At 45.9% G+C, this 25764-nt stretch overlaps 1 protein-coding gene across 1 annotated transcript in view; it reads left to right on the top strand.

Moving 5' to 3' along the window:
• The window catches only part of MPHOSPH10 (M-phase phosphoprotein 10), a 176020-nt gene that overhangs the window by 109320 nt on the left and 40936 nt on the right, over nt 1-25764 (top strand). The window contains exons 4-5 of the mRNA XM_086958385.1: nt 6061-6286; nt 14897-15038. Of these exons, the coding sequence (XP_086814511.1) occupies nt 6061-6286; nt 14897-15038 (368 nt within the window). The remainder of the gene's footprint in view (nt 1-6060; nt 6287-14896; nt 15039-25764) is intronic.

Raw genomic sequence — 25764 nt, 5'->3', positions numbered from 1 at the left:
ATAGCTATATTGTCACTCCAGTTCGTCATACCTTTAGTTACGTCTTTATTTGGCTGATCTCGTTCCCTGATCAAACAATTAACCAAAAACTGTAAGAGCATGCGTTGAAGCTCCACTTTTCTATTTGCCATGGCTTCATGTATAATTTCTGGTCCCTCCCCCGTTCTAATGAAGTGGTATATTCTGTCTAAATGGTCCTTCATGCCTGGTAGAGTAATCAAATAGTCTACAACACGTCTTAAACGTATTGAGTAGATGAGCATTGTGCCCTCACCTGGTACTGGATCATATATACAATCAGTGAGGGACTGTCTAAGGGTTGCTAATGTCATTGGTTTCGGCGTGTGTTGTAGTGCTAAATCTCGTAGTGATCGTTTTATCGGAGGTGGTGTGTGCGGTATATCTCTAGAGAGCCCCCCTCCCGATGCTCCTTGACTTAAGTCGCCTAGGCTTGAATCGGCTTTCATTGCCAGCGCTGTCGCTGGTAATGCGGGTTGATCTTGTACTGCGGGTCCTGGACGAAATGGATTGGGAGGGAGGGTGGCAGGAGGATTAGTAGGGTTGGTAGGATTGATAGGGTTAGGAGGAGGTAAATTTTCATTTACATATTCTGGAGCAGCGTCGTCTAGGGTCACTTTAGGTAGGCCCTCGACGAGGAGGGGATACATGCCTTTAATAAGGGCATTTCTTTGTCTATCAAATTGTTCTGCCTTAACCTGTTCACCTTCTACTTGTAGCTCTTTTTCCTTGGCTTTTTCCGACGCTTCTCTACTTCTCTCTACTTTCTGGATTTCTTTCTCTGTTCTTCTATGTGCTTCTGTACGCCACAACTCTATGGCATCTTTCTGGGATTGTCTAGCTTTCTTTTTCCACAGTGCTTCCTCTACTCTCATGATGCAATCAGCATCCCATGTTCCTGAGACAGGCCATCTATATTTCTCTTCTAGATCCTTCGTATAATCTACCCATAAGTCTAAAAACAGTATGGCATCTAGGCCATGTTTCTGGTACATAAAATGTCCAGGAGTGTCCCTAGGTGGGACGGGAACTGCCTCTTCGAGTATCCCTTTCCTGGTTCCTATCTGACGTAATTTCGAAAACAACGGCATGTTTGAACTAACTTGAACAAAAACACAATAAGCACAATAATAGACTGAAAACAATCATTCATACCACGACATTAAAACATTAGGAACAGATACATCCTAACTAGTACATAGAAAAAACAATCCTGGAGTACTTGTTACTATATGCACTGCTAAACAGTACAGTCATACCGGTCTCATGAAGAGACACGTCTTTACCGTATCCACCGAAATGGACACGTCTGTACCGGATCTGTGTACCCAGACCCGTCTTGACCGGGCTCAAATTAATGAACCCGTATATATGCGTTCCCAACAACGGTACTCACCGGGAAGCAAAACTGAAGGCCTCGGAATCTCGATACTGGACTGGACTGCTACGGCTTCTACTTCTGCTGTTACTTGCTGCTACTTGCTGCTCATGCGCCTCAGAACAGGTGGGCCTCGGGATAACTCGGACCTTGCTCTCTCGGCTTGGGCTCTGGTCGGGATGGTCCGCAATCCTCACCGCCTCGTGTAGATGCCTGGTCGCAGTCTTCCTTCTCCTCCGTGGGCCTGAGGGAGTTGGCAGGAAATCCCGCAGATGTGTACACTATTGGTCCTTCACGGCTATAGAAGGGGTCAGGGGCTGCACCTACATCACCGACGCGTGGGGAAGGGGACTAGTCCCTATTCGGGCGCCAGATTAATGTGGTAAATTAAATATTACCCGGACATAATTTCTATACATTAATAAAGAATATGGATAGCTCATAAAATGAGAGGCAGAGTCCGTGGTGTCCGAGTCAATAAGGGCTTTATTTCAGTGACTCGAGTCAGGGGAGAATCGGGTTCCATCACCACTAAGGTTCAGGAAGGGATATCTAAAGTTTTATTAACATCACACATTATATATAGTAAAACCATACAATTGCAATGAATAGAGAAGGCGGGGCGCTCCAGGCGGAGCAAGTGAAAGAAGGCGTGAAAGGAGACGTACACGTAGGTGTGCACTTGATGAGTCATAGATGTGTCATAGGTGGGTGGATGCATAGAGGAGGTCTTGCAGGGTCAGCAGAAACCTTTACCCTACATGTGCGCACAACTGGTCATGACGTAACATTGACGTGTAACTGGGGAGAGCTGGGGGAAGTTGACTTTAGCACTAGTAGAGGAGTCTGGAGCTGGAGATGTCAAAACGACCTGTACCTTTGGCATATCTGATATCTTGTGTTTGGTGAATGTATTGTCTGAAGTAAAGGTCTCTCGAGCAGAAACCGTTCATCACTAAAATGCTAGTGTGTGCATATATTTCTTCGTGCATTGCGTGGGGGCCATGGGCCTCCTATGGCAACGGGGTCAGTAAATCACTTGCATGGAGACAGAATGGCTAGGCCCTATGCTCTGCAGGCGGAATATATTTACCTATTTCACTAGACTGGAATGTGTTTTCGCGGAGCTGAGCAGATAACTGTAGGCAAAATACCGTCTTGGCAGGCAGGCCAGGCCGGGCACCTCTCGGCTGAGCAGGAAGTAAGGGAGAGGTCAGGGATGCATAACTAACTGCAGCTTTCAGAGTCAGAAGGGCTCGGAGCCTGAATTCAGGACCTGGCTCGACTAGGCCACAAAAACGTGTGCATCTCGACTCTAAAACGTGTATCATGTAAACGCATTGGCAACGTAGGCCTCAGTACAGAATTAACGTTCCGTTCATGGAAGGCCTAATAACTGACATGCTAACATAGGACGGAAATGCAGAGGCATTATTATTACAGGCATGGGAAAGGAATTACATGATAACACGGACATACATGGAGCATAGGTACATGGATAGGGTGCGAGTGGGGGACACGCTGGCCACATAATATTTTCTGTTTCCTCATGTTGTCGATGAGAATGATACCCAGATGGAACAGCAGCCTCCCCCCCCCCTCGCCCTAAGGGCATGAGACCCTCAAGGGTGAGTAGCTGCGCTATAAAAACTGCTGATTGATTGATTGATAGGTCTGTAATTTGCTGGATTATCAATTGCTCCTTTCATGTGAATGGAGACAATAATGGCCTCACACCACATCCCAGGAAGTTCCTCTCCACCGGCTATCGTGTTGCTAAGAGTGTTCAGATAAGGGAACTTGGTATCAGAGTTGGGTGCTTTTCCCTGTCACATCTTTTGGATCGCTGACTCTGTTTCTTTAAGTGAGAATGTGCATGTGGAAGGTTTAGAGCCAGCTAAGTGCGTCCCTGGTAAAGTTAGGTTATGCTCATTGCCAAAATATATGCTCTACAGACAGATATTGCTTTCTTTGATGAGACTACAGAAGTGAGCTACCCTTGGCTTTGCCGGCATGAATGAGTCAGGTTGGCGTTGACTGAACCAACTTCCAAAGGCGAAGACTCTTCAGAAAGCATGCTTCTACTGTCTTTGCAGTGTATCTGCTAGTTTGACCAACATGCCTCATCCCAATTTTTCCTTTTTGCCCTCAAAATCAACTTTTAGGACTTTCTAGCATGAATTATTCCAGATTTATTGCCCTTTTTGCCAGCTTTGATCAGACCCAATTTCCTCTCCTGTCATTCTTTTGAAAACCATAGGCGACATTTGTTCCTGTCATGACTTCTGCATAATTCCTGAAAATAAGTTTTAAAACATCAAAGTCATCTGAATGTGTTGGAACAAATTTAGACGTGCTGAGATTAGTTTGTTCGTATGATTGAAAAAATCCACAAAGTCTTGGTATATCTTGCCCAGAGCTTAATTGTTGTTGATTAAAGTTCCCCACTTAAAATTTCTAAAGCTATTTGCAACAGTCAGTGGCACCAAGAAGATGTCATTGACACGCTCATGGGACTTAAAGATCATGTCAACAGAGAATTCTAGGGCAAGATCATTGTGGTCACTAACCAGAGTAGTATTTCCTCGATGTCACTCGGGCATTGCCATAATCTTAGATCAAGGAGTATGTAATGTGGCTATTTAACGGGTGATCAGTGTGTGAAGGAGAGTCAGGCATCATATCACTCTCAAACTCCCCCAATTGTAAAATCTTTTCATACACTCCACCGTTATCACCCTAGAGGAAGTTGGTCTTTCTCCCATGTCCCCACCGGTGAGTCTCTGAGTTTACTAGTTTGCAAAATGGTGCCTTTGGACTTTCTTGGTGCAGTACAGCGCTGTCCATTGTACACCCCCAAGCCCTCCTCCATTCCCAAGTGATTTTGTTAAATAAGACTTAATGGCCCCTTGCCTGCCTTTATTCTTTATCGGGTTATTGTTCTTCTGATGTGTATTTATTAAACCCCTCACTTCCTCAATTAGTAGGTCAATTTCGTCCAAGGCGCAATTAGCTGCTGCATGTTTTGCCTGCTTCTTATCCTTCCCTGCAGCTAGGTTGTCTGCTTTCCTCTTCCCCATTAGAGGGATGAATAATCAGCCCCACCTCACACTTGGACAGCAAAGGGTTAGAATTTGGCTTGGTAATAAACATGAGAAATATTGATATTGTATTATGGTAAAATTACAACCGCAAGACTAGAACCGACTAATAATCACTACTGCAAAATGAACCAGAGTGCATAAGCCATTTGCTGCTAACATTAATATTCAGTAACTCATACTATCCGGCACTTCTTCGAAAGGCAAATAAATAAACGAGGACAAATAAAATAAGCTTGTCACTACATCAGCTTGCCTGGATTAGTCTGATAAACAAATCCATGACCCCACTAAAGGCTATCCTTCACTGCCCCACACGCATAATAGGTCGTAAAATATGTTGTACGAGTAAAATTGACTCAGATTTACAAGGACTACTCCATCCTGACCACCATAAACTTATAGTGAGCAACGAGATTCAACAGTACATTTTGTGCGAGAGCTAAGGGGGGAGGGCGGTGCCCAGCCTCCTCCGAGCTCTTATGGGTGCAGCCAGGACCGCTCATGGCCGGGGTGTGTCCCACGCTGCGGAGAGAGAGCGTCCTTTTGAAAGCTCCTGCGGGATGCGGCTGTGGCACTGGCTACACCATCTGATTGTGTGAGTCCCCTGGGACCCACAGGCTTTATGAAATGTTCCTGAGGAGTAGAGAGAACCGACATAGAGGTCAGTAAGTCTCCTGATGTTGGCCACATGAATTATCAGTAGAAGAGCAGCACTAAGGTTTGTGGAATAAATAGAGCAAGGTTGTTTGATTCCGTAAAGACCATGTCTATCCGATACCCCTTTCTGAGCGTGTCAGTTGAATAGCAATTGATTATAAGAGCACAATGCAATATAAAAAAAATGGACTACTACCACTTTGAATTAAGTATTATATCCTTGTCTTGAGTGTTTAAAAAAAAAAGTATACAGATATGTAAATAAAATATTTTGAAAAGTGCTTCTCTATCGAGCACTATTACAGTAAGTGAAGTAGTCAATAGGAGCACCTTACCACGAGTCAGGTCAAAGAATTAATTTATTTGAGCAATTTAGTAATATGCATGTCGAAATCAATCATTTTCAATGAGAATGCCTGTACTAGAAGAAAAGCACCATATGCAAGATGTTAAAAATTTCAATGCTTCCGGGAAACAGCATACGTTGGAAAATAATTAAAGGTCAAAAGGTTGCAGCACAGTTATAAATATTGTTCAGAAGAAAGTTTTGACATTGGATTAATACAATTCAGATCAGGAGTTGGTGCTGTATTTCTGTTTAGTTAAATGGAGCCCTAACGAATTATTTTTTTAGAAAGTAGAAGTATGTTTTCAGGAGCAATTTAGTTGATTCAATGGAGGTGCGGAAATGTTGAACTGCCTTGAAAAAGGAAGGCTTGCATCAAGGTAAGCAGGGTCAGCAACTTTAATACATCAATGTTTTAAGAAGAAATGTAATTTGTCATTTCCTGATGGGAGAGGAGTTTTGGACAAAGACGGAGCATTGGTGAGAGGCACCCCTCAGTGCCTAGCCATAGCCCCATAGGTATGCTTTCTCCTTAATTATCTTATTGTATATTTTAGAGATGAGGAAATGGATGAGGAGGAGGCTGACGAAGATGATGAAAGTGATGAAGATGATAATTATATAGAAGAAACTAAGGCGAGCAAGCAGGCAAAAGAAGACTTTAAGAAAGTGACATTTCAATTATCAGATGACAGCGAAGGAGAGGAACTTGGAGATATTCTTGGTGGAAAGAAACATGACACCCCTGAACCAAAATCGTCTTTTGAGAAAAGACAGGAAAAGGTATTTTTTGGATTTTGTGATCCCCTTTCCCATCCCTTTGTATGGAAAGAAACCCTACTAATTAATGTGCAGTGTAGACATCCACATCAAAGGTGGTTGTAGTGGCGTCAAAGACTCAACTTCCAATGAAATCATGAGTCTTGTCATGCAACTGCTTTTCGTGGGTTTTATAGTAGCTCTCAATCCCAGCATGTTGTGCTCTGGGGCAGAGGCAAGCAGAAAGAAGAATGGTCTATATGGGTTGGTAGTACTTGAGCCAGCCAGGACACACAATGTATCTGCTAGGTGCAAGTGAGGAGTGTTATGTTCCAAGCGAGAGAGAGAGAGGAAATGAATGTGCTAGTTAACTTCCCCTATTAACGTAAGCAAAAATCAATGGGAACTAGCTATGAGGTAGAAGCTCCATGTGTATGCGGCCTGCAGTAGGTATGGACAGAGGGCCGGAGACCTTGATTAATGTGTGACTATTTGTCCGGCTTTCGACTGGATTCATGGGGCTCGTTCTGAAAAATGAGTACTGAGCCATTAGAGGAATACCTCCTCTTCTAGTTACCGCACCTTAACGCGTGATACACATTTTGGTCTTAAACACAAAATATATACATTTTTGACCAACACTAGTTCTCCACTCACATAGGTCCTGACGAAAGCCAGCACAATCCTGAGACCTGGCTGAAACATGTAGACCGCACAGGATATTGGAGACATGATTTACCTCCAAAAATATCCACCTCTCTGTTCATAATACTGCCAAGGGCGCAGTATTAGATTTTTCAAAATGTAGGACCCTTAAGACAGTTTTTAATCTACACACGTTCCACTTTCACTGCACACTCACTGTACACAACCTGCTCCGCTGTAGTCAGGCGTTGAAGCACACCCTAGGTGCATTCAGCGCCTGGGGTGGAACCGGATGATGAAGCATGCCACCAACTAGGTTGGTGGGTGAGGGTCTTCATAAAAACAAATGATTTCTCCGCGACATGCAAGTGAGGAGTGGCCAAGTGGGGAGGGGCCATGCCGCTGCGCACACACAAAAAAGCTTTGGCAAAGCCAATAGATCTCGCCTTTGAGACCTATTGGCTTTGACAATGCATATTGTCATGCTGCAAGTATATCTGTACACATCTACAAAAGAAGATGACAAAAGCCTTGCAGCCGCATCATTTTGTGTGATCACACATGCAAGCGCCTTCAAAATTACTAGAATGCTTTTTTTTTTTTATAGTTTACTGATCCCGATATGTATTGGTAAATAAAAAATGAAAGGAGCACACAAACACTTTTTCTTAAGTATAATATTTTAAAAAAACAACAAATAGGACTGTTGATGGGGGGTGGCAATGTAGGAGCAGGTGGGGACAAAAAACAGGGATTTAGGGGAGGGAGAGGAAAAGCAGCATTCCAGGGAGTTAGTGGGCAGAAAGGCTAGAGAGAAGCACACAAGCGAGGGAGAGCCACCGGTGCACTCTTTTACCCCACAAGCACTTAAAAACACCATACATCGTAAAATCTGGTTTCACAACACCACCAGGTTCCCATGTCCACAATAGCATGAGGATCCTTTTATAATTAAAAACTTAAATACCTGCCAAAATGACAGTATTCTCATTTTACAATACTTTACTTAGTTGTCCAATCCAGAGAGCTGTCTTTATATACATGAACAAACATGGTAGTCCAGTCCTGAGTGCTTCTCTGTGTGTATAAATGTGTGCACACATATCAGCCAACGAGATGGGGGAGCATCGACATTCAAGGCCTGGCTCCGCAGTAGAGCCTGCGCTGACTCCGCACATCCCTGACAATCCGGGAGCCAGAGCGACCCCATCTTAATTAAGAGTTCTATGAGGCCATGTAACTCATTTCGGCCGCCACACCCCACTGGCGCACCTTCAGCCCCACGGGGTATGAAGGGGACCCCACCTGGTTCTGCACTATTGGCTGCAGCCCAGCTCCAGTGGACACCCAGGGATCCATTCCTCATTTCGGACTGGTGCCGGTCACAGCAACTCAACATTCCCCTAAAGTCGGTCCCGATGCCGACTTCACCGGTGAAATCCCCATTTTGATCGCTGACTCTGATACGGAGCTGGAGGGACGTCACCCACCTCCGGCACAAACAGGAGCTTTGCCTCCTAGATCGGAACTTGAGCCCTATATACTTGGGTTAGTTAGGACACGAGCAAGAATGGGATGGGTTAGTGGACCCTGAAGAATACCAGCCATATGAGTAGCACCCTAACATTGGCTGGTGTGATGAACTTGGTGAAGCCAGTGGACTGGTATGTTTTCTCCCCCTACCGTGGCTACAAAGGAGGGAGCCTCATATGCAATAGAGGTTCGGAGGGTGGCTGAGGTCCTTGATCTTCAGTTTCCCCCAGTGGCAGCCAAGACTAACATCTTGACGGAGGTACTGCAACCAGGAGTCTCCACATCAGATGTGCCACGCCTGTTCAAGGACTCCCTCACTGACGTCCTTCTGGGGACTTGTCCAAACCCAACACATGGGCTCCTGTGAATAGGATTATTGTCTGGCACCACTGCCCCAGTCCAGAGGAACTAAACGTCCTCACCCAATACCCTACCCCGAAGAGCTTGGCGGTCCAAGCCTCAACATCCCACGGCTCATTCCCTTCGGCTAGGGAATCCAAGAGGCTGGGTGAAGAAAATGTTTTCTCTACCAGCCTGGCATTGGGGTCTGTGAACACCGCATGCCTATTGGGCCATTATTCCCACACTCTGTGGGACACAGTTGCGCAAGTGCAGTCCTTTAGGAGACCCGGGTTCACTCTCTCAGCCGTTGCAGATGGGAAAGAGGCAGCACAGTTCACTATCCACTGTGTACTTGATAAGACTGACTCACTGAGCAGAGCAGTTTCTTCGATGGTGGCCCTGAAGTGCCATGCCTGGTTGAGGACGGCTGGCTTTTTGGAGGATATCCAGGAATCCCTTATAGGCTTGCCCTTTAATGGCACCCGTCTCTTCGAGGAGACCAGGCAGATTCGGTGCTGGAGCACTTCAAGGACAGTGTGACTGTGGCCAAATCCTCAGGCCTTTCTTTGGCTCTACTTCTCCCAGCACAATCTGCCTTTCACAGCCACTGAAGGGGCTTCCAAACGTACCAGTTCCTTCTCCGCCATCGAGCACCGAGTCCAGGATATTCAGACTATCAGACCAATATTTCAGACTCTATCCTTTTGAGATTCATTTCTTCTTGCATCCTATTGGTATTTCATGCCCAGTGGCACATGCAGGCTCTGCAGTGGGACTTGGAAGGCTCAATGGGCACAGCATAAGTTGAACCTCTCCAAGATGGTCCATATCTCAGCGGGAAAGGCAAAAGATTTGCAATGGTGGCTAACAAAACGCGATTGGCCAGAGGCAGATCCCCCTCTCTTCCCCAACCAGATCTCACAGTAGGGACAGATGTGTCACTCCTGGGATGGGGCAGCCACCTAGGAGAGGTGAAGGTCATAGGATTCTGCTCTCCAGCGGAATTCAGACTCCTTATCAACCTGCTGAAGCTTTGTGCGATCCGACTGGTATTGAAAGCTTGTCTAACCTCCATGAAGGGAAAGTTGGTGCAAATTTTCACGGACAACACCACTGCCATGTTGTACTGAAACAAGCAGGGCAAGGTGGTGGGATCGTGGACCCTTTGTCAAGAGGCCCTGAATATCTAGACATGGCTGGAATAGCAGTGCATATCCCTGGTGGTTCAACACCTGGTGGGCTCTCTGTACTCCAGAGCAGACAAACTCAGCCGTCCATGCCTAGTGGATCATAAATGGTGTCTCCATTCGGAGGTGGTGCAAGGTCTCGTTCAATAGTGGGGAGAGCCGTGGGGAGCTATGTTTACCTCTGGCAAATGCGCGATGTCAGTAGTTTTGCATGCTGGAGTTTGCGAAGCTGCTCTTGCTCGGAGACTCTTTTTGTCTCCAGTGGAGCTCAGACCTCCTGTATGCCTTTCCCCCATCCTTGTGGCTCCAGACTGTGCATGGAGAGTCTGGTATTCCGAGCAAATGAGCATAGCCATTGATCCCCTGACCAGGTTGCCTCTTCGGGAGGATCTTCTGTCACAGCATCAGGGGAGGGTTCTCCACCCGAACTTGTCCACTCTGCCTTCTTACATGAATATTGAGCGGTGACATTTGACACCCTTCGACCTTCCTCCCTCATTCTGTAATGTCAACTTGGCAGTTAGGCGTACCTCCACCAAGATGGTATATGCCTGCCGTTAGAAAAACAATTGTGGCATGTTGTGCAGGAAAAGACATTGATCCCCTGTCTGCCCTCCTTTCTGAAGCCTTACTCTTCATTGTTTTCCTTTCCCAGCAGGGCTCTGCTCTGGGAACTCTTAAGGGCTATCTGCTCTTTCTGCCTTTTTGCGACTGTCCTATTATACATAGGTTCTTGAAAGGTATTGTCCATCTCTTCCCTCCTATGCCATTTACTATGCCTTAGTTGGACCTTAATGTGAATTCTTTTAATGTGTGCTCCTTTTTAGCCTCTTCATAATTGTCTCCTGAACCTTTTGACAACTAAAAAGCCTTTCTTTTGGTTATTACCTCTGCCTGTAGAGTGAATGAGCTGCAGGCCTCATCATGAAAGCCTCCTTACCTGTCAGTCTATCCTTACAAACTGCTGCTCCGAACTAGGGTCTCCTTTCTACCAAAATTGGTCACTCCATTTCGTGTAGGCCAGCCCATCACCCTGTATACCTTTTACGGTCCTTCACATCCCTCTGAAGAAGAGGAGCGACTCCATCGTCTGTACTCAAAAAGAGCATTGGCTTGACAGCACACACTATTTTGGGATGGATGACAAAATCTTTGTGGGGTATGTTGATGCCAAGAAAGGTTGGGTGGTGCACAAGCGGACTATCTCTAGCTGGTTCATACTTTGCATCAAAATCTGCTATGCACTGGCTAAGAATGAACCTACTGAAGGTTTGCAAGCTTATTCCACCAAAGCTAAAGCTGTGACCACTGTGGTTCGCACACAGATTTCAGGTTCTGGACATCTGCCTGGCAGCAGCGTGGGCTTCCCTGCACACGTTCACTAAACATTACTGTCTTGACAGTCAGATCTGTAGAGATGGACACTGTGCACTTTCAGTCCTACAGGACTGACTTGCTTGTATCAAATTAGTCCGCAGACCCACCTCTGGGGTGGTATTGCCTGGAAACCTTTTCAGTGTTATGTTATACCAAATTTGTATAGCACTCTTTCACCCAAAAAGTTTCTTGGCGCTGGGTAAGGTTAAAGGTAAGGAATCTGCGGCTAGTAGTCTCTGTCAGATGAACAAGTTACTTACCTTTGTTAACACCTTATCTGGTAGAAGCCCTATCTAGCCGCAGATTCCTTACCGACCCACTCATCCTCCCTGCTCGGCGAACGGATTTCTAGGAACAGGACTAATCCCTTTCAGCCAGGCCCTAGTTTTTCACACCAGTGGTCAGTGTTCTTTATGGCTTTGCGTGTCAGGAGTTGAAAGTTGTACAAATAAACTGACGTCAGTGCGCCTAGTGTGCCTATATAAGTGCCGTGAACGTCCCTTCCGGCGTGGTCAACGTACTCCGAGCCAAACGACGCCACTGACTGGCGCACATGGGTACCTCTCATGGAAAATCCTGTGGATCCACTCAGACGTGGGGAAATTCCACAGTAAAAAATCTGCGGCTAGGTTGAGCCTCAACCAGATAAGGCATTACCAAAGGTAAGTAACTTCTTCATTTATTTACAAAGACAAATCTTTCACCCTGTTGGAATTTTTTCTTTCTTCCATAATAATTTACCTGCCGCTAAGCTCCCAGAATTTCTGAAGCTCCTTACCCTATTCTTGAATGTAATCCTCAGGAGCCTATACTGTTGTGTTCACTTTTATAAGATGACAGGGTAACTGCATTAAATCTTCACAGTTTCTGGTTGTTTGCCGTTTAATTTGTTCCTATTTCCTTTTGATTTCCTTTTATTATTTTATAGGAAAGAGGTGTTTTATATGGGCTGTTTGATGTGTGGTGGCTGTGTGAAGTTGAGGGGACTTGCACCCTTGAACAAACCTTGTAGTGGTTTCATTCTGGTCAGTTCTGCTGCAGACTTTATTTTTGTGTTACTTGTCTGTGTTCTGTAGAATTGGAAAGCATATGCAAGATCTACACTAGTGTGTGATACTTCATGATAGGACAGTTTTTACAGGATGACACCTTTCTTATTGGGCAGCTAAAGCGGGGAAAACCATTTTCTGATTATTTTTTTGGTTTGAATCGTTTAAGAGTTAAGATTTGCATATATTTCAGCATAGACATAACACATGTAATTGTGGTATCTTGTAGTTACAGGGAAATCAACTCGTAAATCAACAAATAAAGAAAATAAAACCAACAATTTTAATAACTAAACAAGTCTGCGCCTTTTCACGGCATTAGGGAAAAAAGAAAGGAAGGTTAAGCGACAGTGCCCTATAAAATGTCAGATATGAGATTGGGAGAGGAATTCATGGCCGGGTGTCTAGTATATCTGGTGGAGGGCAGGTGACCGGAGAGTTCTCAGCATCTGCAAGAATCATATCCTCCTCGGGTGAATCAGCGGTTGGTAACAGTGTGGGAGGGTAGTCAGCCTGTATAGCCTCCCAACTGGCTGCAAGAGGGTATTTACGGAGGCCTTTCGGGCCTTACCTGTGGAGCGCAGTGCATGGATCAGTCCCAAGCAGTGACCGCAAGATGAGTAAATGATTTCTACCTTCGGGTGATGGGACTAGGTGGCCTCCCAAACCGATCAAGTGGGTAGGGCTTTGTGTTCTTCATCCCTGTGACACAGGCCTATGAGGCTCACCTTCCATGTATGCGGTATGGATTGCCCTCTGCGGTTCTACAGGTGTGTGGTCACGCCGAGCCAGATACTGTGAAGTGACGGGCAGGCCCAGAGCATGTGAATGAAATTGGCATCGGGCATGGTGCAGCGAGGACAAACCGCGTCAGTACGACAATAATAGCGATTTACCTTGTCCGGTGTGTGATAAGCGCGGTGCAGTTTATAGTATTGAACGAAGAGGAAGCGGGTGGTAGATGGAATAAGAGCCGGATATGTCAGTATGGCAGCCTGTGCAAGGGTCGCGCAGATCTGTTGGCCTAGTGGTAAGCGGTATCGCCGCACGTGCGCGCAAAGGGGAGGCACCTCTTTCGGAATCGCCCTTTTGAGTCTAATTGGAATTTTCTTTGACTTTCCTTTTTTTCTTTTACTGCTTCTGAGATGAGTTCACAGCTATATTTATTTTCATGTTTATTGAAGGCCAGTGCTGTTGTGTTTTTAATGCAACAATTCAAATTTGTTTTGGACTCTAATTGATTATTTTTTTATAGCTTGCTTTTACTAAATTGCCAAGCATGCAACCCATATGTTAAGAGCTTGTTGGAATCCCTAGAACGCAGAGGAAGTTCTTTCAGTCCCACAATTAGAATACCCACCCATGTGTATTGGTATCGCTCAAATTCCATCTCCTACTTCCCCCTTTCCCTTCCTACAACCAAACACTTAACCTATTTCAAACGTGTCTCCTTTTGTGTCTCTCAACTTAATATAGCTCATTGAAACCCAATCTGGTTCACCACCGCTGTGACTGAAGCGAAAATCACGCGCACCATGTTTAGAGTGTGATGTGTTGGTCAATCACTTTGGTCACTAAACCCAAACAGCTGAAGTCTCTGCATAGTACTCCCACATATTGTTAGCCAGCCCCATTCTAGGTATACCATGGCGGCTATATCTTGCATGCAGAGATATTTCCTTTGCTTGCTATTGCCAAGGTGCACCCATGGACACTAACCACATCTGCTCTGTCTCTTGGGCACATGCTTATTTTTATGCTCCATTTGAATTGCATGTGCACTGTTTTTCCTATGCACATTCCTGAGGGTGCCCTTTTCTGTCGCTTTTGCTATGGCTCAGATCTATGCAGCTAAAGCATTTTTAGGAGTATGGGTTCCTTTCATGCTACTTTCAGTACAATTTCACACTGGTGGAAGCAGTTTCATGAAGAGTGATGTGCCCATCATTCTGTTGAGGTGTCACTTAATGAGCTACTCGAAGAATATCTCGCTACTGTTTTGTACCAATTTAGTTGTGCCAGAAGCCCTTTTAAAGGTTGTATTGTTTGTTTTACTGAGGGTGGGAATTTGGGGAGAAGACCCTCTAGATGCCATTGCAACTAATTTTGTAATGTATTCATTTTCGGCTTATCGTTGTGCCAGAAATGGTTTCCTCTGACCTTGGCGTGGCTCATTTAATTTCAAATCATTTCGTGAAAACCATTGGTCTACTTTTTAAAGTGGTTTCACAGATTTTTTTTTTTTACACATATGCTCTTGTTTATGAATTGCTTTTGAATTTTTTGCTCGGTCAAAAACAGTTTCATAACACACTTCAATCCAAAGTTAGTTTATTTTTCCTTTTCAAATTATTCCAAACTGAGCGCAGTTTCGCCAGCTGTTGACGTATTTTGTTTTTGTAAAAATTCTACGGACTTGAGTCACATAGGGCTGTTATTGTGTTCCAATCTTTGTGAATAATGCATTTTCCGACTTATATTTGCTAATATTTTTATTTTAGATGGCCGAAAAAATCAACGATCTAGAGAAAGATTTACTGAATGAAAAATCGTGGCAGCTCAGGGGAGAAGTCACAGCTCAAAAGAGGCCTGAAAACAGCTTACTGGAAGAAACGTTACTGTTTGATCATGCTTCCAGGGCAGGTAAATTACCTCATTAGAGGGATTTTGGCAGAGGGCATTTCATGCAAGGAAATAATAAAGGTGAATAGGTTTGTTCCTTACACCAACTGTTCAGTAAACACCTCTTTGTATCTTTTCTTACCTCTTTGCGGAAATCACGATGATACATTTTCTATGAGATTAAAGGTATTCAGTGCATACTTTATTTATTTGGCAAAAAGAAACATCTTCTAAACAATCCACTAGTATTTTGACAGCATGGTATTTTCATTATTTTTTCATAGCAGGTGTTTGATAGACGGTGTTGAGACTGCTGGTACAAAATGAGATTATATTTCTGTCTGCTGTTTTTAATTGCTACTTTCCATTCTCTTATTAATTGTTAGTTACGTCTGTCGGTACAAGTAAACTTTTCTGCTGATGATATGTTTTGAATGCCATATCTATGCCCAATGCACCTCTGGTTTCGTCTCTGCTGGGATTTCATGTTTAACTCACATGAGTGATTCCCCTCCATGCTGCACCTTTCACAGGTTGACTGACCGCCATCTGTAGCCAGACCATCATTGGTGAGAGTGGCTGGAGCTATATACCTCAAGGCGTTACCCCTTTGTAAACGAAGGGTATGCGAAATTAGTTTGCTGATTCACTTGGTCTAATAAAACTACTGCATTTCACTAATATGTGCAGATATTTTGGTTATTTGCATGTGTACTCGAGGTCCTCCTTTTATCACTGAAGGGGAAATATTTTTGCCTTGACAGAGTGCAAACCATCTATGAGTAAGTAATAGTCATCCAATAAAGCCGCTTGGTCTAATATATCTCCAGAAATTATGCAGTGGAACACCTCGAGAACTAATTAATAAGTGGTACCAATATGTATTTAAAAGTTTTGTTTTGCTTTTGGTTCTTGTGCACCAGTAATGAAGATAATTCAGTGAATTCTATGCATTATTTTTAAAGTTTACTTTAGGAGAGTTCGATTGTGGTTCCACCTCAAGAGACAGCACGGGCATAGTAAGGTATTTTGGTTATTACGATCTATCGCTAAACAAAGTTCAGAAGGGTACAATGTTGAGGTGGCTTCAGGAAAAAAAGCATACACAACTCCGTAATTGTCACTTGGTTGCACTACATTTGAGGCGTGCATTATGCTATTGACTGTTCCCTTAATAGTATAGTGTTATGTTCAGAAGTGGCTCCTACCTTTTTAAGGAACATATTTGGGTTCTGGCTGTGCCATTTGATGGTTTATAACCAACTTGGGGATTTCCCCAGAGTGCGTTTGCCAAACGCTAACCATTATAGCAAGGCTGGTCTCTATTTTTCATTGAAGGATATTCATGATTTGACTTCGTATGGATCCCAGCTTTTGCGCTCGTGATTAATTTGATGAGGGTGACCCTTTCCTTTGAACTCCATTTTTGTAGGATACTATGCAATATCTAGTACAGGTTAGAGGTCAAAGAAATTTCTGCACTAATATCCATATGTTCAAGAAGGATCAGTCACACCTGTCCATTTTAATCCAGGAACCTTTATTTCACCCATTTACTTTGTGATAAAATATCCTAAACAGAACATATTTAACACTGTGTGTGCATTTTTGAGGCAATATTGTCTCACAATCATATCATCTTAGCGACTGGACTGCTTACTTTATCAGGTTCTAACATTTAAAATCGTATAAAAACCCCAAATGTTGTGTGATTAAGCGTACAGTCCCCCATTTGTTTAATCATTCAATCTTTAGTGTTCCATTCCCTGACAAGACTCCCCATAATCTAGCATGCAGTTCAGGGGTGCTAAAGATGTAAAGACCATGGCTTCATGATACAAGCTATTAATGGAAGCCTGCTAACTAGTTGTCTTAATGAAAAATGTAATTATTGACCTAAGGATCAAGGAGACTGAAATAGAAATTCCCTTCTCCCCTAACAGCCCTCATTTTTAGGTCTCATCTACAGATCGCTACAAGTTGTCCAAGGACTTCTTGTTGACCATACCAAATACGTAGAGTGGGCTTTAAAACCAACCTGTTGCTTACCATTGGTTGACTTTTTCTCTCATTTGCTTGCTTCTTATTAAATGCCTTCCCTGCCCGTTCTTGTTTGTGAGTTTATCCCTCCCTTGGAGCGTAGCTTCTTTACAATCCTATTGATTGAATTCTCCTGCTGCTCACATCCAGGGAACTACTTTTTTTTCTTTTGTTGTAAGCATTACTTGAGTGTGTTTGTTTTCTTGCTCTGTCTCTCAGGCCCGGCTCCCTCCTCAAATGCCCACTCCCTCCTTGTTGCTCTCATCGACCGCATTCCTAGCTTCCCCATCTGCCCCACATGCTCTCTTTCGCCCTACACAGACTTATTTTTTAAATTCCGCTTCTTTGGCCCCTCCTCCACCACAGCATCAACTCTTTTGTTGCTACCTTTTCCCATTTTCTGTTGCTTCTCCCCACACTGACACTTGAGTTGCTGCCCACACCCCGCAGTCCTTCAAATAATGTTTATTTATTTTTAATTTGTCCGTAGCAAAGAGTGCCTTTGAGCAAGTAAATGTTTTATTTTTACTTATTTAAATTACCGCTCTAAGTGACGTCTTGGAATAGTAAATAAAATAATAGAAAAATGGTGCTGTGTTTTTCTGTAGGTACCACGTCATCATGCATGCTCATGCATGCAGAATGACGCCGCCCCTAGCATCATGACATGTACGTTCGCTTCACAAAACGTTTTTTCTTTACTACTTATTTTGCTAATGCTCTGAGCATCGGCAAAAGGAACTCTGAGAATCTTCACCCCAAAAAAGACGTTTTAGAATCATGCTCCAGCATCCTAGATTGCCTGCGAAAATTGAAACAAATCCTCCCTCCAAGTAATTTTTATACACTAATTTTAGTGTTTTTATAGGCAGAATAGATACAAATCTACTCCAAGGCCTCTAACTTATAAACAAATTTACGACCTACCACTAGCCCAAAAGCAGAAGTCTGGTTTGTCAAGGGACTCGCATTGGGGGATGTGGTATCTCCCACCTCTGTTACCCCCGGCGGCTCCGCGTCTAATGGAGCTGCTCGCGGTGACATCACTTCGAATGTCGCCGCGACCAGCATTCCAGAGCGAGCGCCGGGGACTGTGTGAAGAGGATCTTGGCAAGAGGCTGTGGCTGAGGTCGACAGGTTACAACTGAAGTTTAATAAACAAGTTTGGCAAACCTCACTATCCGTCTTGTGTGTGTGATTAAGCACTTTTCCACACTGGCGACGAGGACTGGTTCTTTCCTGCGACCTCAACACGCTGAAGAAAAGGAAGAACGAACTTACGTTCATGTCTGAAGCTAAGGCGTGTAAAGAAATTCCCACGGAACAATCGTGGAAGGAGTGATGAACCTTGGCACCACAAGCGTGAGTGCGAGCAGCTGCTGGTCGGAAGAAGGAGTGCTCCGGTCGGCGCCTTTGCCTGAAGTAAGGTATGCCTGCCAGCTGGTCTTGGTGCGCAATTTCATTGCCCGTGTTCAGTAATTGAGGAGAGCAGTACCCGCGGCTGGGGTCAGCGTGCGTGTCAAGTGCTTACCACCGTCGGTGCCTGCGAGCAGAGATTGAGGCGGCAGCCGGACAGTGTGCAAACCGGTTTTTGACAATCAGCAGAGGAAGCGAGGCGTTCGACTGCCGGCGTCTGGGGCAGTCATTAATGAGGCAGGCACACCGTAGCCATCCGGCATCTGTCAGCCAGCTCACAAAGTAAGGCGCGCGGCCCCCACCTCCACAAGGCATTCTTGAAGGGAGCAGAAGCGTAGAGTGTGGGCTGCTCTAACTCCGTCCCCGTTGCCTTGATTCATAGCGCCTAGGGGGAAAAGGAGGTGCGCTACTTGACCCGTGACGCTAGTAGTGAGCTCAAGTACGAGGGCGTTGCAGCAAGACAGATCCCTGACAGGCCAACTTTGCGCCCCATATGAGTTCACGAGCAAGGAATCCTCAGCGCACCAGCCTGTCATTTCAATTGATGATTTTGGCATTGTGATGCAGTTAAGGATGGCATAAGCAGGTCGTCGCTTTTGTTCTCTCTCACCTTCAGCAACTGAGATCTCTGGAACCTTCCCATGCTGTGTCTTGGCATTCATGCCGTCTTGTTGTGAGGTAGTGTGACCCTGGAAATTGCGTGGAACTCGCCTCATCAGCCTGCGGCTTTTTTAACGGTGGTGTGTTGGTAGCAGTGCAAGGCACCCTGTTGGAATTTGTTATAGTAACAGGAGTCTTACGCTGTGTGCTCTCTATTCCCCTGCGCCATCTCAGAGGAGACACCTCTCATATTGTGTCTTGTATTCCCATAGACTGGCATGCTCGCCGCTGTCAACAAATAACTGATTCATGCCCCCCTCATAATAGTCATTTAGGAAAATGTGAAGTAGTATTATCTGTACCTTATCTTTCTATGACACTGTGAACAGCACAGAGCATCTCTCTGTATATTAGTGGTTTACTTGTTACCCTGTGTTTGCATGACTGTTTACTTAAGCATTTTGTGACATTGTACCCTACACTATCCTTTACCTGCCCCTGCAACATACCTTCACCTGTGGGTTGAGGTTTTAGGCTGATTTAGTGCTCCCCACGCTGATTATGCAGAGCGTGACTCCTCCGCCTTTCTTCCTGACCAACCCAGGGGAGCCGAGTATTCAATGGAAAAAGTGGAAGAAAGTATTTCTGAATTATGCCACAGTGTGCGGGCCTAACCTGGGACTGGAGAGGAAGGTAGCGTTATTGGCATATTACTTGGGGGCAGAGGGGGAAGAAGTCCTAGATCACCTCCCGGACTTAGGTACGCAGGAAGCGAGAGGCCTCAATGAGCTAGAAGTGAGTCTTAAAAAATTGGATTTACATTACCTTCCCAAGACTAGCACCATAATGGAAAGGTACCATTTTGGAAAAAGGGCACAGAAGGAGGGAGAATCTATTGAAGATTTTGTATCAGAGTTGAGGAAACTAGCTGCAACTTGTAAATTTGGTGGTGCAAGTGAGGAGAGGATAAGGGATCAGTTTGTTATGGGTTGCAGAATGGAGCGGGTACGTGAAGAACTATGGCTCAAGGATGACCCACCTTTGAGGGAGGTTTTGATAATAGCCAAACAAGTGGAGCACATGTTGCAGTGTGTCAAGGAGATTAAGCAGGACACAGGAGAAAAAGGGAAAGATGATAAGCCCGTTGTGAGTGAAGTGGTGACCGAATGTGAGACCGTCTCAGTGATCAAAGGGTAGAAAGTAACGGGTAGAGAGCAGAAAGAAAACAGAGCGAGTGGATCATTCAAGGGCACCTGTTACAGATGTGGTAAGCAAGGGCATCTCGCCAATGATAAAGAGTGTCCCGCTTTAAGGTTCACATGCAACAAGTGTGGGAAGAAAGGTCATTTTAAGCAATATTGCAAGACTAGACAAGGGTTCAACAGACAGAGTAGGGACAGGACGAACGTAGTCTGTGATGAATTTGTGGTGCAGGTCAAAGAAAGTCAGGTCAAAGGCCAAAATGACACTGTGTGTGAAGAAATTGTAGTACAGGTTGAGGAGGGGCAGGTCAGCAGCTCCAAAGACACCATAAAAGTAGGGAACACTGAGTTAGAGGCGTTGTTCGATTCCTGCTCTAGAATAACAATTATTAATGCTAGGGAGTTCACCTGTGTGTCCAAGGGGAAGGTAATCCTGTGGAGAAGTGTGGCTCACTGTGTAGAGCAGGCAGACCCGGGAGCTGAGGTCGGACCCGGGACCAGGGTTCAATTCCCGACGCGGCAGGGTCTTGAGCTCAAATGTCCACGGACTTGATAATTCTCGCTTCGGTGCCTGCTCTAATCATGGGTTCTCACTCTGCAACTCTGGGCATTAAGCTTGCTTAATCTCCACAACGGCCCCCCTGCGGCGGGATGCATGGCTTTCACCTTGGGGATGCCCTGTAGGGGCTATCTCACAGGGAAAAGCCAGGACGGGTTCCCAAGGCAAGCGCCAGGAAACCTCCGGGTAGCTGTGCGCTCAATAAATGCAATAATAATAATAATAATAATAAGGAGAATGGATATGAGACCCGGAGGGTATGCTGGGCGCCCCATCTCCATGAAAGGGTATTTCTGGGGCAAGATAGAATACAAGAACAGGTCAACAGTGTCCAAGGTGTATGTGTCCACTGTCGGTGACAACATTTTGGGGTGGCAGGCACAAAAGGAGCTGGGGGTGTATCTCAATCCCAACTGCAACCCCCAGATCTTAATACAGGAGATAATCCAACATAAAGATGATGTAGTGTCTGAGTTTAAAGAAGTATTCAGAGAAGGACTAGGATGCTTAAAGAACTACTGCCACAAAATCAAGTTGAAGGAAAACGCCAAGCCTGTCGTAGCCAAGGTCAGGAAGCTTCCTATTGCCGTCCGAGAAGAGGTGAAATCTGAACTGGAGAGACTATGCAAAGCAGAGGTCATCGAACCTGTGGAAGCGACGGAATGGTTGGCACCCATTGTGGCCGCTAAGAAAAAGGATGGGTCGGTCCGGCTCTGCATTGATCTGAGGGCGCTCAACCGAGAGGTCGTGGTTGATCGATTCCCCCTTCCGAGGATCACCCAGATGATGAGTTTGCTTGAAGGGGCCAAGGTGTTCTCCACCCTCGACCTCACCTCTGCATACTTTCAGATCAAGCTGCATGAAGAGTCACAAGAACTCACGGCGTTTGTGACACCCATGGGTGCTTACAAGTTCAAGAGGATGCATTTTGGATTGGTCTCGGCGGCCGCCGTGTTCCAGAGGCTCATGGGGAACATTTTGAAAGGCATCCCTGGCGTCGTGTGTTATCAGGACGACGTACTCATATTCGCTAAAGACCACAAAGAACATGATGAGACTTTGAGACAAGTGCTAGGAATGTTCAGGTCACAAGGGCTCACTCTAAAAGAAGAAAAATGCGTCTTTGGCTGCGCAGAATTGGTTTTTTTGGGACATAAAGTGACAGCTGAAGGAATACAGCCTAAAGCGGAGCTCCAGAACACTATTGTGAGTTTGATGCCCCCCACAAGCAAGGATGAAATCAAGTCATTCATGGGTATGTTGGAGTTTTATGGGAAATTTATACGGAACCTTGCAGGAAGGACGTACGCCATCCAGTTGCTATTGAAGAAAGAGTCGGAGTTCAACTGGAGTAAAGAGTGTCAAAGGGAGTTTGAAGATTTAAAAAAGCACTGGCAGAAGCCCCCCAGTTTGAAGTCCTACATACCCAACCGGGCGACAGTAGTCACTACCGATGCAAGTGCTAAAGGGCTGGGAGCGGTCCTCACACAAATAGGCAGTGGCGGAGAAGAAACTATTGCATTCTCCTCTAGATCACTCCAGAAGTCCGAAAACAACTACTCCGTCATTGAAAAAGAGGCTCTGGCAGTTTCCTGGGCACTGGGCAAATTCAGAGACTTCCTGTGGGGCACACAATTCACACTGCGTACTGACCACAAGCCGCTAGTCGAAGTCTTCAGCAAGAAGGGCCTAGATGCAATCTCCAGCAGGATCAGGCGATGGGTGGTCAGTCTTCAAGAATATACCTTCTGCGTCAAGTATGTCCCTGGTACGCGCAATCTTGCAGCGGACTGCTTGTCAAGACTCGTGAATGAAGAGGAAGTGAAGGAGGCGGATGTTGAGGCGGATGAGCACCAGATGGAGAATGTCTGCGCCATCCAGAGGGCAATAGGAGAAGAAACATGGAAAAACGCCATGAAGGAAGATGAAATCTTGGAGAAGGTGTACAACAGAATAAAGAGCAGGTGGAAGCAAGAAGACAAAAAAGAGGAGAGCATGCGGCCGTACTGGATGGTCAAAGATGAGCTCTCCATGGTCGATGAATGCCTGTTCAGGGGAACAAGACTGGTACCGCCTGCCTCGGTGAGAGAAAGCCTAGTCGTAATAGCCCATGAAGGCCACATGGGTATCACCAAGACGAAACAAAGGCTGAGGGAGAACTATTGGTGGCCAAGTATGGACATTGCAATTGAAAGGAAAATTAGGGACTGCATTCAGTGCTGCAACCGTGACAAAGTCTTGAAGCAAATGACACCACCAATGGTATGTAGGCCACCCCCCTCAGGACCCTGGGAGGAGGTGGCACTGGACATTGTGGGTCCATTGACAGGGGAAGTACGCACCCCATACATTCTGGTGCTCATGGACATGTATTCGAGGTGGCCGGAGGTGAGACTAGTGAGCGAGGTCACAACGAAAGTTGTCATTGAATTCATGCAAGAGCTATTTGTCAGGGAGGGGCTACCCAGCAGCCTACTCACAGACAATGGGGTGCAATTGTGTTCCAAAGAGATGGAAGACTTCCTGGAGGGAAGAGGTATCAAACATAAACGGTGTGCCCTGTATCACCCTGAGACTAACGGCATGATCGAACGATTCAATAAAACCCTCAAGGAAAGCATCCAACTCGCGAAAGCCAGTGGTTTGAGCTGGAAGGAAGAGATGTGGAGACGTGTGGAAGCATACAGGTTCACCCCGCATCAAACAACGGGGGTCACTCCTTTCGAGTTGCTCAGGGCAAGGGTACCCAACACCAAGCTATCCCCAGGATGGATGGGGTGGCACAAGGGATGGTCGGATCAGTCGAAAGAAACTAAAAGCCTAGAGAAACAAGAAGGAGCCATGAGGGAAAGGAAAGAAAGATACGACCGTCTCAAATCTACGCGGGAGGCCGTGTTCAAAGTAGGAGATAACATCAAGATCAGGACACCTACTGGTATAGCAAGTTGGTCAGGATACAGTGGTCCAACCAAGATCACAAAACTGTTCAAGAACGCTGTGAAGACTCAGGAAGGGAAAATATGGAACCTGGGAAGAGTAGTGAGGTTTCACCCACCCGGGAATGACTCCGATAGTGAAGGGGAGGAGAAAAGTGATCTGGGAGGTAACAATCGTCCCAATGCTAGGAAGCCGTTGCCAGTCTCACACCCAGGTGTTAGGTCTAGTAGGAGAGTGACCAGGCCCCCCAGACACTGGGATCAATATGTAATGATGTGACTTCCTGCATACTGGATTTAGGTCAATATGTCATGATGTTAATTTCTGTACACTGTTGTTCTTCTTTTTATTCTCACTTTTCATTCCGCAGCGGAGGAGGATGTGTGGTATCTCCCACCTCTGTTACCCCGGGCGGCTCCGCGTCTAATGGAGCTGCTCGCGGTGACATCACTTCGAATGTCGCCGCGACCAGCATTCCAGAGCGAGCGCCGGGGACTGTGTGAAGAGGATCTTGGCAAGAGGCTGTGGCTGAGGTCGACAGGTTACAACTGAAGTTTAATAAACAAGTTTGGCAAACCTCACTATCCGTCTTGTGTGTGTGATTAAGCACTTTTCCACAGGGGACTTCTTATGAAACACTCTAGCCCTTCATCAGCTTCCCTTGAATGCTTGAATGTAACAGAAGTATATTTTTTATTTCACACCAGGTCCTACACAGTATGAGACCAGCTTACACTGCAGAATAACTAGAGGGATGGTTCTCGGGTCCATCACTATTATGCTGCAAATTATTTTGCAACGACTCGCCCATACTGAAAGCGTATTAGCCACTGAGTTGCAACTCCCTATCTTGCTATGTCAATGCTAAAGTCAATATACTGGTCTGGGTGATGTCAAGCAGGTCCTCGTGTAGCAGAGCTACTTTTGATTAAAGTATAGCTTTCATCTAGGTTAGAGGTTGAACAAGATAACCAGTAACATTGGAAACGGAGTGTATGAAGGGACACAAGGTAATAAGGGTGACATCACAGTTCGAGGCATGTGGGCTGCTGAATTCATATCTGTGCATAGATCGCCGCCTAGTGTTGGGTCCGGATGATTGCACATTGTTGTCCTGGAAGAGTCTTCGAAGTATCACGAGATAGGTGGCTCCTCCCCTGGACTACAGTGCGCATGGGCATCGCCTCCATCCCCAGATTGTTTTTTTCCGCCATTGGGTTCGGATGTGTGTCGGTTCCCTCTGTCGGAACCGATAGTTGTTAACTCACTTAACTCGAGACCAAAAGGTCTTTAGGCTTGGCGCCGGTATCGTTTTCGTTCGGGTTTACTGTTTTCACCAGCTCCGAACTCTCGCTGCCCTTCCGCGTGCTCTCGGCGCGGACGGGCCCACTCGACGCTCCAGCCATGGAAAGGACTCCGTTTAAACGGTGCCCGGTCTGCAACGCGAAGTACTCGCACCTCGACGTGCACCCAGTGTGCAACACCTGTCTGTCGCCGGACCACAACGAGGCCAGGTGCATGGCCTGCTCGAAGTTCCGGTGCAAGAAGACCCTCAAGATTCGTCGGGCTGCGAGACTCCAGGCCAAACTGTCTGCGCCCCCGCCGGACAACATCTTCGAGGAAGACGTCGGAGACGACGATGTCCAGCAGGTTTCGGACTCTGGCCCTGCGTCCGAGGGGGGAGGCCTACGACGCAGGGGACGAGGAGTTTGACGAAGCCGACGACGAGGTAGGGGACGACGATACGGCCTTTGCCACTGTGGGGGATAGCTCTGAGGACGAGCACCCCCGGACTGACTCAGGGGTCGAACCCCTTCCTGCGGCCCAGGTCGAGGGATCGCCTTCGGGCCTTACCCAAGACCCTGTTACAAGTCCAGCAGCCCCGCCTACGAGCCCGGCCACGGACATTTTGGAGGTGCCACTCACTTTTTCAAAAACGAAAGTGAAGCCTTCGGGTTCAACAGCTCCGGCTTCGAAACCGAAAGTGAAAGCC

Source organism: Lissotriton vulgaris, chromosome 2_1 (assembly GCF_964263255.1).
Source record: "Lissotriton vulgaris chromosome 2_1, aLisVul1.2, whole genome shotgun sequence".
Classification (NCBI taxonomy): Eukaryota; Metazoa; Chordata; class Amphibia; order Caudata; family Salamandridae; genus Lissotriton; species Lissotriton vulgaris.
This window is presented reverse-complemented; position numbering and strand designations above follow the sequence as displayed.